The sequence below is a fragment of the Lygodium microphyllum genome, chromosome 1 (assembly GCF_053477565.2).
Source record: "Lygodium microphyllum isolate KBCC chromosome 1, Lygodium_microphyllum_v1.1.10, whole genome shotgun sequence".
Classification (NCBI taxonomy): Eukaryota; Viridiplantae; Streptophyta; class Polypodiopsida; order Schizaeales; family Lygodiaceae; genus Lygodium; species Lygodium microphyllum.
In genome coordinates, this window is record NC_141135.1 from 140,341,839 (window position 1) to 140,360,966 (window position 19,128).

At 38.9% G+C, this 19,128-nt stretch overlaps 1 protein-coding gene across 4 annotated transcripts; it reads right to left on the reverse strand.

Moving 5' to 3' along the window:
* Positions 1-14,203: 14,203 nt before the first annotated feature.
* LOC148041745 (E3 ubiquitin-protein ligase RZFP34-like) lies at positions 14,204-18,726 on the reverse strand. 4 transcript variants are annotated; one of them, XM_087681972.1, is made up of 12 exons: positions 18,366-18,724; positions 17,965-18,200; positions 17,773-17,860; positions 17,441-17,497; positions 17,286-17,318; positions 17,079-17,156; positions 16,906-16,994; positions 16,768-16,808; positions 15,077-15,317; positions 14,926-14,995; positions 14,801-14,842; positions 14,204-14,721 (listed from the first exon to the last, which is right to left on the reverse strand). In XM_087681972.1, exons 2-12 carry the CDS (start codon positions 18,114-18,116, stop codon positions 14,581-14,583), a joined length of 1,032 nt encoding a protein of 343 aa, XP_087538098.1. In that variant the 5' UTR covers positions 18,117-18,200; positions 18,366-18,724; the 3' UTR covers positions 14,204-14,580. The 4 variants fall into 4 exon arrangements, with proteins under 4 accessions (XP_087538098.1, XP_087538108.1, XP_087538089.1 ...); XM_087681982.1 differs by having other exon boundaries at positions 16,906-16,949; positions 18,366-18,721; XM_087681963.1 differs by having other exon boundaries at positions 16,906-17,156; positions 18,297-18,726.
* Between the last annotated feature and the right edge of the window lie 402 nt (positions 18,727-19,128).

The window sequence follows — 19,128 nt, forward strand, 5'->3', positions numbered from 1 at the left end:
CGTGGGAGAAATGATAATGTGGCATGTCATCATTGCAACAAAAAGGGTTATATACACCCACAGTTTCATGAGTTGCGCAATGAGAAGCGCAAGGAGAAGGGGAAATACAAAGTACACGAAAAGTCATTTGATCGCAACATTATGCCTGGGAAATCCAATGTGAAAATCGAGGAGATAAATGTCATGCAAACTGATGACTCCGACGAGGAGTACATACTTGCACCTAGTTCTTATGATGCTACGTCGTTGACCAATGTTCACTCTATGTATGCGTAGTGCTAGCTTTTGGATTCTAGTGCTTCATTTCATGTTATACCATGCCGTGAGTGGTTCCACTCCTACCGCACTATCTCTGGTTCAGTTCGCTTGGGTGATGACAAATCACTTGCTATTGTTGGCATTGGGCATGTACGGCTGCAGTTTTCTACTGGCAGTACTTTTCTTTTACAGGATGTACATCATGTACCTACGCTTACACACAGTCTTATGTTTGCAGGGAAGCTTGATGATGCTAGGTTTCATATTTCATTTGGAGATTCTGCCTAGAAGATCACCTGTGGCAAACTTGTGCTTGCTAGAGGTGCCAAAGTTAGCAACCTCTAGCCTCTTGTAGTTGATGGGTCATCTATTGACCATGTTTTGTCAATGGGTTCCATCCCACATGTATCTCTTTGGCATGCCCATTTGGGCCATATGTCCTTGAAGGGAATGAAAATGCTTTCTAGTTTTTGCAGTACTTACCGCTCCTTGAATATGTATGTTTTGATTCATGTGAGCATTGTCTTTATGGCAGACAGACTAGGAATACACATAAGAAGTCCAGTAGGACACGCATGAGTGAGCCCTTGGCATTGGTACATTCAGATGTCTGTGGGTCCATGCATTGTCAGTCTATGGGTGGTGCAAAGTATTTTGTGACGTTCATTGGCAGTATTTCGCGTAAAGTATGGGCTTACCCCATTAAGCTTAAGTCTGATGTCTTGGTTGTATTTCAGAGATGGCTTGCACTTGTTGAAAACCAGACGGGGCATAGGCTGAAATGCCTTAGGACTGACATTGGGAGAGAATATGTGTCACATGCTTTTGAGCAACTATGTGACGAGAGGGGTATTAAGCGTCAATTGACCGCCCCCTATATCCCACCCCAGAATGGTTTGGCTGAGCGAATGAATAGAACCATCCAGGAGCGTGTACGTAGTATGCTTAGCCATGCAAGCTTACCATATAGCTTTTGGGCTAAGGCAATCAGTACAGTTGTGCATATCCTAAATAGATCACCTTCTAGTGGTTTGGATTTTCAGGTTGCAGAGGAGATATGGACTGGGAAACCTCCATCTTATGTACATCTACGTGTCTTTAGATGTGAGGCATTCTACCATGTGCCCAAAGACAAGCATACTAAGTTGGATCCTAAGAGTATCAAATGCATTTTCCATGAAGACAAGATGCATAGGCAGCCTGAGAAGGTGATAGAGATACACATGGTTATATTCCAGGAGGAGCCACATGCTCCTGCACAGCCAGTTGGACAGCCTGCAATGGCAGTTGGTACACATGGCTAGGGTGCTAGACCGGCCGCAAAGCCTGTCGTGAGATGGTCTACTAGAGATAGACATCCACCTAATAAGATTTGAGTCCTCAATGCATTATGTCTTGGTTTACAGATACAAGAGAGCCTCTCACCTATGATGAGGCTATGCGTAGGGGTGACACTCACTCCTGGGAGAGGGCTATGCAATCTGAGATAGACTCCCTACACAAGAATATGACTTGGGATTTGGTTGCACTACCTTAGGGTAAGAAGGCTTTGCCATGCAAATGGGTGTACAAGCTGAAAAGTGCCCCTGGAAATCCCAAGTCGGCTTATAAGGCAAGACTTGTCGCTAAGGGTTTTAAACAGAAGCATAGAGTTGACTTCGATGAAGTCTTTTCTCTATGGTCAAGATGATCACCCTACGCTTGGTTTTGGCCTTAGTTGCGCAACTTGACTAGCACTTGCACTAGATGGATGTCAAGACTGCATTCTTGCATGGGGATTTGCATGATGAGATATACATGGAGCAGCCTCAGGGCTTTGCAGAACCTGGCAGGGAGCACCTAGTGTGCAAGTTAAAGAAAAGTCTTTATGACTTGAAGCAGGCACCTAGGGAGTGGTATCATAAGTTTAATGCCTTTATGTAGTCATAGGGCTATAACAAAAGTGCTATGGATCCATGTTTTTACACGAAGAAAGCCTGTGATGGCTAATTGCTTATTTTGGTACTTTATGTGGATGATATGTTGATAGTAAGGAAAGCTCATGATGAGCTGGATGCTCTTAAATCCCAGCTGAAGAAGAGCTTTGAGATGAAGGATTTGGGACATGCCTCTCACAATCTTAGTATGCGCATTAAGGGCGACATGCATCAAGGACTACTCTACCTCTCACAGAGGGAATACATTCATAAAGTCCTTAAGTGTTTCCGCATGTAGAACGTAAAGCCTATTGGATGTCCATTACCTTCTTATGTGAAGGTTTCATAGGCCGATTGTCCACAGACAGATGAGCAGAGAGACGAGATGGTCAAGATCCCTTATGCATCAGCCATGGGCAGTTTGATGTATGCCATGATAGCCACTCGTCCAAATATTGCATTTGCAGTTGGTATTGTAGCACACTATATGGTTACACCTGGCAAAAAGCATTGGGATGCCGTAAAGGGTATTATGAGAAACCTGAAGGACACAACAAATATGTGTATTTGCTATGGCAACCAAGATACAGGAGTTGTGGGCTACACAGACTCCAATTATGCAGGACATGCAGATAGTAGGAACTCACTTCCGGCTATATCTTTACCTATGTTGGAGGTACTGTTTCTTGGATGTCCAAGGTTCAGAAGTGTACGGCTCTCTCTATCACTGAGGCTGAGTATGTTGTGACCACTGAGGCTTGCAAGGAGGCCATATGGTTGGGCCATTTGGTTCATGACCTTGGGATTGATACTATACCTACGATGCATTCGATTTCTATGAGTGCTATTCAACCAGCCAAGAATCTGGTCTTCCATGCGAAAACGAAACACATTGAGGTAAGATATCACTTCATACATGGGGTCATGGAGGACAAGTCTGTTGACCTTGTCAAGATCTCCACTAACAAAAATCCTGCATATTTGCTCACAAAAAGCCTCATTACTGAGCTCTTTGCCTTCCTCAAGAGATTGATGGGCATTGGATGAGATGGCGTTTTTCCTCATCCTGTTATACATGTGTACTTTATATTGTCTTTTCTTTTTCTTTTCACTCCTCAATGGGACAGATTTATCTTTAAGTGGGAGGTTGTTGGGGATAAAGGCGCCTCTGCCTAGCCGCCCATGTATTACTACACTGATAGTACCCACCACTGCACACTACAGGTGGCGGGCGCCTGTCATCGTGACTTTATTCGTTATTCTTTTAGTAACAGTTTGAATAAAGGAAGACCCGGTCACACATTGTGACTATTGGAGTTCCCATTTGTGTCTCTCTCTCTTCTTGCTCTTGCTCTCCGCCATAGCTCACTTCCAAGCAAGCTTCGATCCTTCTCACCTTTCAACATTCCCCTTGTGTATACATCTGTAGTGCAATATTCTAACCCAAAATGTAATGATATGTCATATTGATCTTACCCATGAAAGATGATTTTTTGTTCATAAAATCATAGAGAATTATAAAGCTTGTACCAAGTATTTCCTATTGAATTGTACTACAATTTTGTAACTTGTGATATAATGAAATCATTTTGGTCCACAAACGACGATTTGTTATGATGTCATAGTATTTTTAATCTGTCTCCTTGAGCTCATAAACGACGATTTGTTATAAATAATGTCTACAAATTCTTTATGAATGGCATAGAATGTTCCGCTCAGGCTCTCCACAGGTTGCCACTCAAAACTTGTTGATGGAAAGATATCTACAACCAATAATCCATTATTTAGCATATCCTTCAAATAAAACCATATACTCACATATATTTTACAACTCAAACTTACAGTGTACTTGTTGGGAAAAAAATTCCCATGGAGCCAAGTGCATATCTCTAGCCATGTAAACATGTTGCACCAAAGCAAACCAGCCTTGAGGTGTGGTTTTAGGCAAAGATACATCCCTCCCAATGATATTTGATATCCCCTTGTTTTGTTTTTTTCACTCTATGAGAACCCCTACAAGATGGTACCATTGTAATCCGATCATTTATAGTAAATGTTTTGGGCTCCCATTCTCCATTTGAGCTCTTGCTATACATGGTGCAAGAGTTTATAGAATGAGAAGGACGTCTTGTGAACGCCAGGTAAAAGACGAGTATGCAGACAATGTGCAGAGAAAGAAACCTAAAGAGAGAGCTCAAGGAGACAGATTAAAAATACTATGAGCGCCAAGAACTTTGAAAATTCTCCTGAGAAGGACATCTTGTGGACGCCATGTAAAAGACAACGAGTATGCAGACAATGTGCAAAGAAAGAAACCTAAAGAGAGAGGTCAATGAGACAGATTAAAAATATTACGAGCACCAAGAACTTTAAAAATTCTCCCGATTCTCAAAATGTTCTTAATTAACTTAACTTTGTCATGTCTTTGTCAAAGGTTTTGTTAGCTTTTATTAGTTAATAGGGGCCGTTGCGACTACAAAACTTGTTAGGGTTGAAGATTTGAGCTAAATAGGAGGGGAGAACCACAAAATGAACTCTACTATCTCAAAAGCAGAGGAGATAAGAATATCATATTTTTGTCCACGTGGCAAAATCCATGGATTAACAAAAGTGTCGTTTTTAACGTTTTTTGGCCCTAATGATCACAATGTATCATCGGCCTTCCATTGTTCAAATGTCACTAAAAGAATAAACAATGAAGTGACTATAATGGGTGCCCACCACCTGCAGTGTACAAGTATGTGAGTATTTTTAGTCTAATGAATACACGGGGGATTAGGCACTGATGCCTGTATCCCCAACAGATAAGTTTCTTTTTAGCTTAAACTTCAATTATTGTGCCTTAGATACTAACTTATATTTTTATAGGGATCATGAAAAGTCTATAGTGATTGTCCTATATGTGGGCAACCTTCTTATTACTAATGACTATGAAGATACGATCCATAAGAGAGCTTTAAATCATTCCACACCATAGCTGAGTACAAGGAGATAGCTACACCTATGGAGGTCAATGTGAAGTTATCCAATGAGAACACATCACTACTCGTAAATATTTGGAGGCTACTGAAGGTTAGGTGGCAGTCTCATTTATACAATACTAGGTCAAAGATCAATTTTGTTGTTGGTTTTTTTAGTAAGTCTTAAACAAAACACATCAAATTCATCGGAAAGTTGGATTGTGAGTGATTAGATACTTGAAAGGAACTCTTGACTATGGTATCAGACATCTCTTTGATTGAAGCAACCAATAGTAGCATTGTCTTCTATTGAAGCAAAGTACAAGAGGCAACTTGTTTTACTAGCATGTATAGGAGCATGGTTAAGTAGAATCCTATGGCATATAGGAATACTTAGGATGAAGTTTCCATACTGCTAATATGTGACAATCAGAGTTGTATCACCATTGCCAAAAATGCAATGTTTCATGCATACACCAAACACATTGAAATCCAATACCACTATGTATGTTTATTTGATGGAGGGTGGGACAGTAAAATCGGTCTTACAAAGGAAAATGGAGTAAATATATTCACCAAAGCTCTTACAAAGAATCTTCTTTGAGTTCATCTTCAGATCCTCGACATTGGGCTAAGAATGTAGTTCATTTACGAGTGGACATTAAGGGGGGGTGTTAGATATACTCAATGCCCCACCCTTATAAGGTCCAACCAATGTTCCATATTGCTCAAATTTATAAGATCCCCATTATGACAAGAAGCCACACATGAGCTTGGACATTGATCCTAACTTTTATATCAAGTAAGGTTTGTGTGGATGGAAAAAAGTTAACCTTTATGGGTCTAGCCTTTGGGTTAGATAGAGTAGTTAAGTTTGTAAAAACTTGAGGCACACTATATCAAGTTGCAGTGTGTAAGAGTTAGCAACAAACCCTATTTTGGGATCTAAGGGCTATGCAAGGGGCTCCTAGTTGGGAGCCAACACCCCCCCCCCCAAATGGGGATCCAAGGGCAGCACCCTCGGCCAATGGTAAAGGGAAATTCCTAACCGACTCAAGGAGACTCATAATACAGTAGGTCAAAAAGGCCAACTTAACTATCTTCCTAGCCTATAAAAGGAAGACTCCTCCAAAGTTGTTATCAATATATATTTCATCCATATAGAGTTCTCTTAGCTAGCCTTAAAGTTTTCACTTATCATCTATCTAGATCACCATTTAAGCTTCATAGTGGAACCATACAAGTAGATAGAGCCATCTTTGTATCAACTTGTTTGAAATTAAAATTTGTACATTGCATCATGCAATTTTTACAAGACACATAAGAGAAATAGAGGCTACAAGTAGAGGAAGCTCATAACTTGTCCCATTTGAATCTTGTTAAGGTTTGGAAAGGTTGGGAAAGGGTAGTGATTTTAGTGGAATATTAGGGTAACCCATAGGTTAAATATGAATAACACCAAGAAAAATGTTTGAGGGGATCATTAGTATTAGGTTTCCCTACATAAGTTTTGTGATGGTTTCATAAATTTAAGTAATAATATAATAGAAATTTTTCTCCTTTTTTTAAAAAAGGAAAAAAGAGGGAGATACAAATTGTATGTTACAACAAGATTATCTTTTCTATGGGGGATACTACTTAACTATTACAACTTGGACTATAATAAATTAATTTGCAATACTGCATTAAAAAGTGGACTACAAAACCATCTCAAGAGTTAAGAGGCCATCTCCCTCATTAAATATAGGCCACTAGTATATACATAAGAAGTATAAAATATATATAAATTGAATAATGAAAACTCATTTTAACATTAATACTGAGGGTCCATTAATCTATACTACATATTTTTTAATCTACCAAACTTGAGAAAAGAAAAGCCCAAGCATACATGGCATGCAATGGTAATCCTTTTTTAATTCTCTCTTTTTAATCATTTTTTCATTTGCTTTGTTCTACATTATTGATAAATAATCTCTCTCTCTCTCTCTCTCTCTCTCTCTCTCTCTCTCTCTCTCTCTCTCTCTCTCTCTCTCTCTCTCTCTATGTACACCCATAATTGAGACTCACTCTAAATCTTATTCCCAATGCACAATCAAAACTTGATTCCAAACATCCGTACAAAAATACAAACGTGCAAATGTGATGCTTTATATTCCCATGTATTATTCATCCATTTGGTTTATACAAGAGAGAGAGCCCAAAATGTTTGAATAATAAATTAGTCATTTGTGTTTTTTGTTTGTGTATGTGGACAATCTAATATGATGTTTTGATACTTCTCATATTATTTCACAAATATACATTGTGTTGTTTACAAGAAAATAGTGAGCCTTCCCATGTGGCATTTGGAGAGGGAGGGATGCATCTATGTTATGTAAGCACCTTTAGACCCATGCCTATACAAACCTGATATAAGTGTAGATGAATCGAGCAACAATTTTGAAATTTCTAAGGTAGCTCAATTAGTAGGGAATGTGTTTGTGTGTGTCATAGCTTGGAGTACCTTTAAATTTTTTAAATATTTACATTTGGAGGGCACCATTTATTATGTGCAAAACGTACTATGTCTTTTCTTTTTAAGAAAATGGAAGCAGCTACGAGATAGCTAAGTTACTTTCCTTTGCTCACAAAAACATAGAGCAAGGTATAGCATTATAGGCCTCTTTCTCCCCCTTTTAAATACAAAATTTTCTCTCTCTTCTCCTCCTCTTTTAGTTAGATTCAACTTTTTTTCTTATTTTTTCCCTCTTTTAATTACATATTTTTAAATGTTTTTTTATTTTAATTTTTAAATATATTTTTAAATCTATTTTTAATTTAATATTTACATGCAGTTTTTCATGAGTGCAACACCCAATTTTGACATAGTTTTTCACATACTTTGAAAGAGAGAGAGAGAGAGAGAGAGAGAGGAAGAAGAAGAAGAAGAAGAGAGGGGGGAAACACATTTAGAGAGAGAGAATTATAAAGAGACAAAAGAAGAAGAAGAAGAAGAAGAAGACAGAATTATAGAGAGAGAAAAGGAAAAATTTTAAAGAGAGAATGAAGAGAGAGAGAGATATATATATATATATATATATATATATATATATATATATATATATATATATATATATATATAAAGAGAAAGAGACAAATAAAATAAAAAAGAAAAAAGATGAGAGAAAGATAGAAGGAAAAGAGTGAAGAGAGGGAAGGAGAAGAAAAGGGGAGAGACAAAGACAAAGAAAGAAGAAGAAGACAAAGAAGAAAAAGAAGAGAGAATATGAAAAAAATAGAGAGAATTATAGAGATGAAAGATAAAATTTAAAAGAGAAAGAGAGAGAGAAAAGAGAAGAATGTAAAGAGAAAATGAAGAGAGAGAGAGAGAGAATAATAAGAAGAAGAAGAAGAAGAAAAAAGAGGGAGAGAGAAGGAAAAGAGAGGAGAAAGAGAGAGAGATAAGCAAAGTGGGGAGAGAGAGAGAGAGATTATGTTTGATGAGAGAGAGTGTGTGTGAGAGAAAACAAGGAGATGATAGAAAACAAACCGTAAAATAAAAGGTGAGGAGAGAGAGAGAGAGAGAGAGAGAGAGAGAGAGAAAGAAGAGAGAATCATAGAGAGGAAATATAAAATTCAAGAGAGAGAAAAGAAAAAAAGTTAAAGAGAAAATAAAAAGAGAGATAGAGAAGAAAAAAAGAAGCAAAAAGAGGAGGGGGAGAGAAAGAAAAGAGAGAGAGAAAGAGAAAGAGAGAGGAAATTCAAGAAGAGAGGAGGGAGAGAAGAAAAGAGGAGAGAGAGAGACCTTTGATTTAAAAAGTGCGAGTGAGAGAGAGAGAGAGAGAGAGGTCTCTTTTTCCCTCTTTTAAATCAAAGGTACATCTCTCTCTCCTCTTTTCTTCTCTCCCTCCTCTCTTCTTGAATTTCCTCTCTCTCTCTCTCTCTCTCTCTCTCTCTCTCTCTCTCTTAGATTAAACTTTTTTATTAAATCTTTTTTTAAAAATAATTTAAAATTTTTTAACATAGTTTTTCACACACTTTGAGAATGAGATAGAATAAAAGAGAGAGAGAGAGAGAGAGAGAGAGAGAATAAGAATAAGAATAAGGATAAAAAGAATAAGACGGAGAGAGAAGGGAGAGAAAGAGGAAAGAGATAGTCTTTTTTAATTAAACATTTTTCTTCTTTCCCTTCTTCCCCTCTCTCTTAGACGTAGGGCCTAGGTTCTCTCTCTCTCTCTCTAAATTCCTCCCCCCTCCCCTCTCCCCTCTCTCATGTATAGGGCCTAGGTTCTCTCTCTCTCTCTCTCTCTCTCTCTCATTAAACTTTTTAATTTAAATTTTTTAATTAACTATTTGTAAAGATTTTTTAATTTAAAATTTTTCGAACATAGTTTTTCATACACTTTGAGAAGGAGATAGAATAAAAGAGAGAGAGAAGAAGAAGAAGAAGAATGATAAAAAGAAAAATACGGAGAGAGAAGGGAAAGAAAGAGGAAAGAGAATAGTCTTTTTTTAATTAAACATTTTTCTTCTCCCCCTCCCCCCCTCTGTCTCATGGGTAGGGCCTAGGTTCTCTCTCTCTCTCTCTCTCTCTCTCTCTTAGATTAAACTTTTTAATGTAAACTTTTTGTTTAATTAAAATAAGGATATACACACACACACACACAAAGAGCAAAAAAGAAAGAAGAAGAGAGGGAGGGAGGGAGAGAGGGGGGAACAGAGAGAATGAAAACTATAGAGAGAAGAAATATAAAATTTAAGAGAGAAAAAGGAAAAGAGAGGAGAGAGGGGGAGAGAGAGACACAGAGAAGAAAATGAGAGAGAAAATAAGAAGAGAAAGAATTTAAACACAGTGAGAGAATTATAGAGAGAGGAAATATAAAATTTAAAAGAAAGAGAGAATTATAGAGAGAGAAAATATGAAATTTAAGAGAGAGGAAAAGAAAAAAGGAAAAGAGAGGAGAGAGAGAAAAGAGAGACAGAGAAAAGAAAATGAGAGAGAAAATAAGAAGAAGAAGAGAGAATTTGAACATAGAGAGAGAATTATAAAGAAAGGAAAGATAAAATTTAAAAAAACTTTATTTTTAATTAAAATAAGGAGAGAGAGAGAGAGAGAAAGAGAGAGAAATATACAAAGAGCAAAAAAGAAAGAAAAGGAGAGGGAGGAAACAGAGAGAAAGAGAATTATAGAGAGAGAAAATATCAAATTTAAGAGAGAGAGAGAGAGAGAGAGAGAGGAAAAGAAAAAAAAAAGAGAGAAGAGAGGGGGACAAAGACAGAGAGAAGAAAATAAGAGAAAATAAGAAGATGAGAGAGAATTTGAGCACATAGAGAATTATAGAGAGAGGAAAGATAAAATTTAAAAGAAATAGAAAAGAAAAAATTTTAAAAATAGAAGAAAAAAAAGAAAAACAAGGAGAAAGAAAGAAAGAAGAGAAGAGGGGGGAGAGAGAGAATAAGAAGAAGAGAGAGGAAAAGAGAAAGAGAGATGGGAAAAAAAAGAAAAAAAGAAAAATCTTTTTAAATTTAAATATTTTTTGAGAGAGGAAGGGAGAGATGAGAGAGAGGAAAGAGAGAGAGAGAGCGCGAGAGAGAATATAAAATTTAAAAGAGAGAGAGAAGAAAAAAATGAAAAATTAGGAGAAAAGGGAGAATAAGAAAAGGGGACAGAGAGAGTGTGTGTGAGAAAGAGAAGAGAGAGAGGAGAGAGAATTATATACAAGGAAAAGATAAAATTTGCATACTTTAAGAGAGACTGAAAGGAAATGGAGAAAGTGAAAGAAGAAGAAGAGAGAGAAAACATGTAAAAAGAATTATAAAGAGAGAAAAGATAAAATTTAAAAGAAGAGAGAATAAAAAATAGAAGAGAAAGAGATAAGGAAAAGATAGGAGAGAGAGAGAGAGAAGAAAAGTACAAAGAGAAGAAAAGGAGAGAGAGAGAGAGAGAGAGAGAGAGAGAAAAGAAAAAGTTTAAAAAAAGAATAAAGAGAGAAAGAGAAGAAAAAAAAGAAAAAATATGAGAGGGAGAGAAGAAAAAGAGAAGAGAAAGGGGGGAGAATAAAAGGAGAGAGAGAGAGAATAAAAGCTAGGAGAGAAAAAAAAGAAAGAAAGAGAGAACGAAGGGAGAAAAAAAATAAACTAAATAAAGCAAAGAAAGAGAGAAGGAGAAAATTAGATATAGGGAATTTTGAGAGACGGGAAAGAGAGAGAAAGGAAAATGAAGAGAGAAAAAACGCGATATGGATAAAGCATAATAGATCTATAGGATATTAGAAACCAAAGATATCCGGAACAGTTTTCTGATGTCCGCATTCTAGACCTGCGGAGGCAGTACAGTACATCAAGAGCACACTCTCTCTCTCTGTGCGTATGTTTGTCCTCTTTCATTCTCAACGGCACCACGTGAAGTATTGCGTTTCACATTCATGGAAACAGCTGCCACTTCCTCACTGCCCGAGACAGTTCGCCGCCCTCCGAGTCCCAAGCGTGAAATTGGCGTACGCGCCCACTCTTTGCTTCCACGTCATGTTGATGTGGATGGGACCGAGCCCAACCATCTCGCTGGCGTTTCGCTACCAGCACGAAACCCTGTCGAAAGGAAGTTACGGGTAACGGGACCCGGCGGGGCCCCACACTGTCACATCGATGATCGCACAAAGAATCGGTACGCTTCACACCACAGGCGCACGAAACGAAGGAGAATTCCCAAGTATGAGATAAACCTTCGTCTGCATCTCCGTTCAGTCACGGCAACTCCAAATTTTGAGACCGGCCAAAACTAAAACTAAAGAGGAGTGAACGAACTCTTTTAAAAAAGAACAGAAACTCTTGCTTTTGCTCCGCCTTTTTTCTTGGCTTTACAACCAGCTAAAGGGGATACATCTATTTTAGCCATTTCAATATGTTTATGTATCGTTTAACTTTCTATATACTATTCACAACTTTATCTTCCCTTGGGATTTTTAAATCTACCACAACACTCTCAAGCCTATGTGGTACAAGGAGAAGAAGTTTGTACACACACACACACACACACACACATATATATATATAGACATGCATACACATGTAACACATGAGGTAAACAAAAATAAAAGACAAAAGGAATGTAAACAAAGAAGAGAATAAAAATGATAAGAGAGAAAGAGAGATGACACACATTTATGAGATTGCATAAATAAGTATATATATATTAAAAACACACGCATATATATGCGCACATGCATAGAGCGTAGAAAAAACAAGACATGTAAAAAAATATATACATGTTATACACACACACATACATGCACGTGCATGTATGTATATATGCGTACATGCACATATACACAAAAACATAAGTAAGAAAAAATAAAAAGAGATTATGGATAAGAGAAAAAAATGGAGGGAGAGTGAGAGAGAGAGAGAGAGAGGAGCAAAGGAGAGCAAATGGATAAACACTTATATGCATGCACACACACATATATAGATACACATCCACACTAATATATACATGTAATATATACACATGTACAAACACATATATGCACATGCATACATATGCACACACAAGGTGAAAAATGAGAGGCGTGAAGGGACAAAAAAGAAAGGAGAGGATAAGAATGGTAGGAGAGAGGATACACATTTACGAGGCTACACACATAGGCATGCACATATTAAAAACATACACATTTATGAGCACACAAATCAGCACACTTAATAAATACATATGTATATATACACATTTTCTAGCAAGATATAACATCTTTTATTCTCTTGATCAAATTAGGTATGGGTCAAATGCAAAGCTTTCACGATGGAGCTCTATAATTCTTTCGATAGATTGCATGTTAAGGATACAAAGCCCTATCCTTGGATGTGGATGTTCTATAGCCATGTACTTATGGATCAATGGATTATGTAGCATGTTAAAAACAAACACATCCGCAATATTGAATGTGGTCAAGTCAATTCCAATAGATGACCCCGAAAGCAATCCATCATTCCAAAAGACTAGAGGGTTATTCATGCATATACACATATGTACACACATACACATGGATATATATATGTATGTGTTGCCAAAAATTTCAAAGCATGAATTATGTTCCTTATATTAACCTCCCATAAACCCTCCTACCACACGAAACATACTATTTGAACCCCAATACAACATCTAATGTTCCATCATGGCTGACGCCATTGAGGACAATTTCTTCAAAATCGACCCGAAGACCTAATTTTTTGAACTTACTATAATTCTTTTGAAGGGTAATATATCTTGAACCTAAAAGGGTGGTTAGCAACCTTCAAAATTTCGGCCTAATTTAGACGATCGTGAACTGTCGAATGCCTACGTGGTAAGAGCGTCGCATATTTCTCTCTCTCTCTCTCTCTCTCTCTCAATGCTACATCTTCTGCTCCCTGCGAAAGGGCGCTGCAATAGCTTTCTATTTAAGATGGCTTCTTCATAAAGACAATGGTCTGCTACGTTCAAGATTCCGAAGGGGAACTAATGACCATCAAATTCTTTCAAGTTTCTGCTGAGTCCTTACGTAAAGCGTCCAGTTCATCACGATCAGAGAAGTACAGTATTATAGGTTGTATAACTGTTGAATCTGCCTCTCTGTGCACCATGAAGAGTTTGTTTTTACACGACCCTGATAATTGCAATTTGCAACCATCGCCCTTTGCTTTACATCCTTACATTTGTCTTTTCACGCAGAGTAGTTGGTTTAAAACCGCCTTCAGACTTCTTTTGGTTGGTAGTCACTGACTCGTCAATTATCAATATCCGCTGGTGAGTAATCGGACGATGTCGGGCTTTTATTTGTGTCTTGGTTCGTGTGAGGGAGAGTGCGCTAGTTCAAAGTGTGCTACGGCTGTCGAATGCTTATGCGGTAAGGAACGTCGTCTTTTCTCTCTCGACTGAGACTGAGACTGAGACATGAAACGACACAGAACCTCCCTGCCGGCAAACAGTTTATTGAAGCCTGCATGCTTCGGTGGATAGAGTTACCGTGAGAAAAGAGGATAGAGATACCGTGCAAATAGACGGTGTATCCGTGGCCAAGCTCCAAATTTGGCTTTTACTCGCAGCAGCATATATAGCAGAGCACATAAGGCAACTATGATTCAACAGCTAACATCCAATTCACACGAACTTTGAATCGAATCTTACATTGGCAGTCTGGAAGCCTGGTTTACATACACAACCCCAGGAAAACCAGCGCACGCCACAATGACAACAGTTCAAAAAATGTGCATAATGGCTTTGAATTCACTGAGTGAACAAAAAAGAATCGCTAGCTTACACACGGAAGACCTTTTTCTACCTGATCACCGTCGGTCTTTACTGCAAACCCAAAGTTGGGCTACCTCACATCAGTGCGCAAATCACTACACACTTAATCTGGCGATCACAGGCATCTCCCTAATACAAATCAACAACCCATGAAATAGAACGAAAGTCATCCTCCTCTGCGTCATTCCCCTGACGTGCTGCTCGCAGCCCCCCGACCCTTAGTTTGCCGCGTATTATAGGACTTGCAATTGCGGCACTTTTGAGCAATTATGTGAAACAACACCTCGCTATTTGCACCACAGTCGTTGCAAAGTATCCACACCTGAACAATAGAAACAGTATCAGCAGAGTCTAGAATGTTGTCGTCAGCATGAAGCCACATAATAGACATCCACAATTACCAGTTTATTCTGGTACTCTTCCGGCATTGGAGTAGCAGCAATCTGCAGAGGGGAAAGTTTAGCTTCTAAAACTTGATCATGAAAACACCCCAAAAGATTTGTCAAAGCCTGAAATATCTCCAAACCTCACGATCAAGCTCCTCCCAGATCTCGGACATATCACATACCGATTTTGAGCACATTGGACATGTATACCTGCATACGATTGGAACCTGTTAAGTAAATATCTTTCAACAGAAACTACCAGAAATTTTAGAAAGACACAAATTAACTTACTGAGTGTGAGAACGCATCTCGTTTAGGCATTCCAGATGCATAGTATGGCCACAATTAAGAACTGTTATATCTCTCAGTGAGTCGAATAAGTACTGTTGTTCAAAACGCAAGACCTTTTTATAGATTATACAATCAGTGGTTACTGTTCTAGAGCAAAGCAGGAAAACTGAGTTATACCTGTGCTGCATTGAGTTCTCAACACACAAATGTTCGTTTTTCAGCTTCACTGTGTAACAGCAGCCTAAAACAATTTCAAGTTCAGAACAACTTAGATAGGATCGTATCGAAGCACTTGCTTTCAAGATATGTTACATAAGACTAGCCAAAGTCAAAAGTGTGCAGAAATGAGTTCTGGATTTATGTACAATTACAGCAAACCACGCCAAGGCCTGGACGTGCCTATGAGTCCAAAGGACAGATTTTAAAATTGTGCACAAGTCTGGAGTCTGATATCTCCACGATGAGAAGAGGAAATGAAAGTAGACTTTTACAGCACTCAGGTGAGCCGATGCCAACTGCCCTGTATCAGCTGAGTCGCTGACTAATGGACAGCAAGCAGCACACCGTTAGCTGATGGCGGCAGCTGTCAGTGAATCACATGACAAGTTGCTGCTACACCAGGACACAACAAATAAGACGTGCACTAGTTGGCAAATCTAGATGAAAGTTAAGAGCCTTGCTGCTGATTGTGGTAATGCAGTCATAAGCCATAGGCCCTGCCCAGATTCTGTTGTTCATTGCAAAAATGACACATCATGATAAGCCACTGACATTTTGTGGAAATGCATTGACGATAGGCCTTTCAAACATGCCTTAGAAACCTGGCATCCCAATACAGAATCAACGGTAATATCTGTTAGCAAGTTTAGGAATGATGGTGGCATCATGCTGTAGTTTACAAGGAATGGGCGCACAAATCTGAGAAACTTGTCCATCATTGTAAAGAGAATCGGTTTAAGAGTGCTGATCCTTCGGTAGTGATGATAGACTAACAAGATGTATCGTCGAATCATTTCAAACTTTGGTGATCCGTGCATCACATACTTGTTAGTGTTTTACTTGATGGTTGGCCAATGTTCAAATATAAGCTTCTCCAAAGTGAAACTTCACCTTGATGGCATGCCTTCAATGGATATACTTCAAGATCCCAAAAAAGCAATTGAGGTCTTTGGAAAGTTAATTGCCTCAAGGCAAGCTTGGACACACCCAATACCACGGGTTTATAGAGCTGAGTAAGTGTTGGTTGATAACTTGTATCTAAGCAAGTTGTGAAGCCAAAACAAATGTCCTTTCACTATTACAAGCAAGATACCAACACATGGAGTTCCAAATTCCTATCCATCAAACCCTATGGAGAGATAAACCTAACATTTTTAGAAGAACTTGAAGGATGTATCAACACTTCTCTTCGGTTACAAAGAGGCCATACAATTGGAACCTTGAAAGGTTTTCACATGTTGGAGAAACACAGGCCCACAGTGTGCAACCCTTTCTACTATTGAACTCATTCCAGCTTAATGCTCCAAAAAACCTTCACTGATCTTCATAGTGCTCTATTTATTCAAACAAACTTCATTCACACCACCCTTAGCGTCTACTTTGTCCTTCAAATTATTGGACAAAAAGGTTTCATGCATACCGCACCAACAAAAAACTCGCACGATAAACTTACAAAAAGGTAGAGAAAGTACCACATCGTTCGCAATGGAAAAAGTTGTTGCTCCCACCAACCCTATTAAAGGCAATTGACAAATGTAACTTTTGATCTGACTAAACTTCCAACCCTTAAAGAGGCAATTACAATGGGAGCTACACTAACAAAATCTTGCCTGCATATGCCACAAGCATCACAATGAAATTGTTGCTTTGTTATCTGCATACAAATTGAGCAGCAGAGATTTGAAGTTGTGTCTTTCAACTGAATTTGCAAAAAACTATTATATAGGTTAACAAAAAGTAGGTATCGTGTTGCTGAAACCGAGAACAAGTTACTAGTTTGTACATCGTCATCAAAGAAATTACATCGTCCGCAGAAGTATCGGCCCATGCACACTCCACAATTCTCACAATTTTGCTGAACCTAAAAACCACAATATCCCAATCAATCATGTAAACAAGAGGCAATTGAACATCAAAATGTGTGAAGCATGATGTATCGTTAGAGATTCCTAAATTAGCATTTCAAAAGATGTACTACGAAAAGAATCACCTTCTGCTCTGTCTCGCATAAGCAACAAATGACCTGGCTAAGAAACCCCCCCCCCCCCAAAAGAAAGAAAAATGTCAGACAATGAAGTGTTCGATAGCTGATGCCAAGAGTAAACGACCATGCCTAAGTGATGCTGAATTTTTTGTTGTGTGGACCTTTTCTATTTTGAATCGGGGAAGTTCATGACGTTTGGAAGGGTCCACTTCCGCTGCCTAACAATGAGACAAATATATAACCAATTGTAATATGAGAAAAACGAGTAGCAATAAAAGAATTAGTTGGTATCTGTTGACGTTGTATAGAGTATCACGTTCAAGGCCTGCCTCTAGTGTGAGGCATTAAGCATGTACTTTAACTCTGTTGAGGATCGCTTCCATCAACGCAGAAATCAGGTTTAGCCCTGTTTGCCCCTTTTTTATGTTTTTCAAGGTCTGAATCAAGACAAGGCCGTTATATGAAGTCAGTGTGATGGTGTGAATTTCCTCACCTTCGACTCGTTGTGGCAATGGCGACAGTCAAAAATCTCATTACAACAGGGTGCCCGAACTTTGCACCTCCTTTTGTAGTGCGCACAGCTGCAAGATAAACAAAGAAAGTAAGAAGCGTCTCTTAGAGCAAGTGTGCAGAGGACATGATAGGCATTTGCAATTATTTTCTCGAGCACATGCTTGTAAAATACCCGTGCTCAAAGAAGCCTTTGTCAAGCGACGAAGCTTCGTCGGTTTTCTCATTGAGATCCTTGAGATCATTGAAAACTTCAGGCCTTTCTTCGGCTTCAATTTCCGAATCCATCCACAGGTAAGGCCATCCGACGCGGCACGCTGTTTCCATTCAGGCAAATGTAGGGCGCAGGAAGGCAAATCCGTCCAGATAAAGGTAATGGCGAAACAAGACAAGCTCTCCCAGTCTAGGTACCTGCAAAATGACGCATTTCGGATAACCTTAAATGCTGTTATTGTAGCTCCTGCGTTGCTGGGAAAAGAAGCGGGTAATAGGAAACTGAAGTATTACGTGCGTTGCTAGGAACAGAAACGAGCGTTCACAAATGTATGCGCAGAAACAACAGGCTGGTGGACGCACCGGAAAACAAAAGGATTTTTGAAGCACCGAAAAGCCCAAGCATGCGTGCAGGCTGCCAGGCGACGTCTCTGAACACAAGAATGGCGGAAAAGAAACGCTGTAGAATGTTCACCGGACAGAGAGAGAGAGAGAGACAGACAGAGAGAGAGTACAGACGAAATCTGCGTTGCTGTCAACAATGTCGAGGAAACCCTAATGGATGAGGACAAACTCTCTGAGAGACGGATCGCTCGCAAAACGCCAGACAATGGACACTGGAGATCATACAAAGCTGACGGTAGAAGGCTTTACTGCCTTCACATACGTCGTCATCCAGAGAACACACAGAGAGAGAAGATGGATAATGATGTTTGACCAGATTATGGAGAGCACTAAAGACGCGCCACGGAACACGCAACAGGAGTATTTATCTGCCGGATTCCCACCAAAAAATTTCTCTCTAAATTATTTTGATATTAATTAGAGGAGATTTTTATTCTGAAAACAAGACGCTCGCTTATTGGGCGCAACAAGAATGTGTGTGTATAATATATATCCCCCCAACTCTCTCCGTTTTGCCCCTCTTTTGGGCCGGGGCGGGGGGGGGGGGCCTTCCCCCTCTCTCGCAGGGTGTATCCTCCTGAGTCCTTCCCTACCCTCACGCTACCCCTTGCATTGGACGACATATATCTCCACATGCAAAAGGTCCCAAACCTTTCATATTATTGTTTAGGTCGCTCGAATAATTTAAAGAAAACTCTAGTCTCAGGTCGGTTACACACAA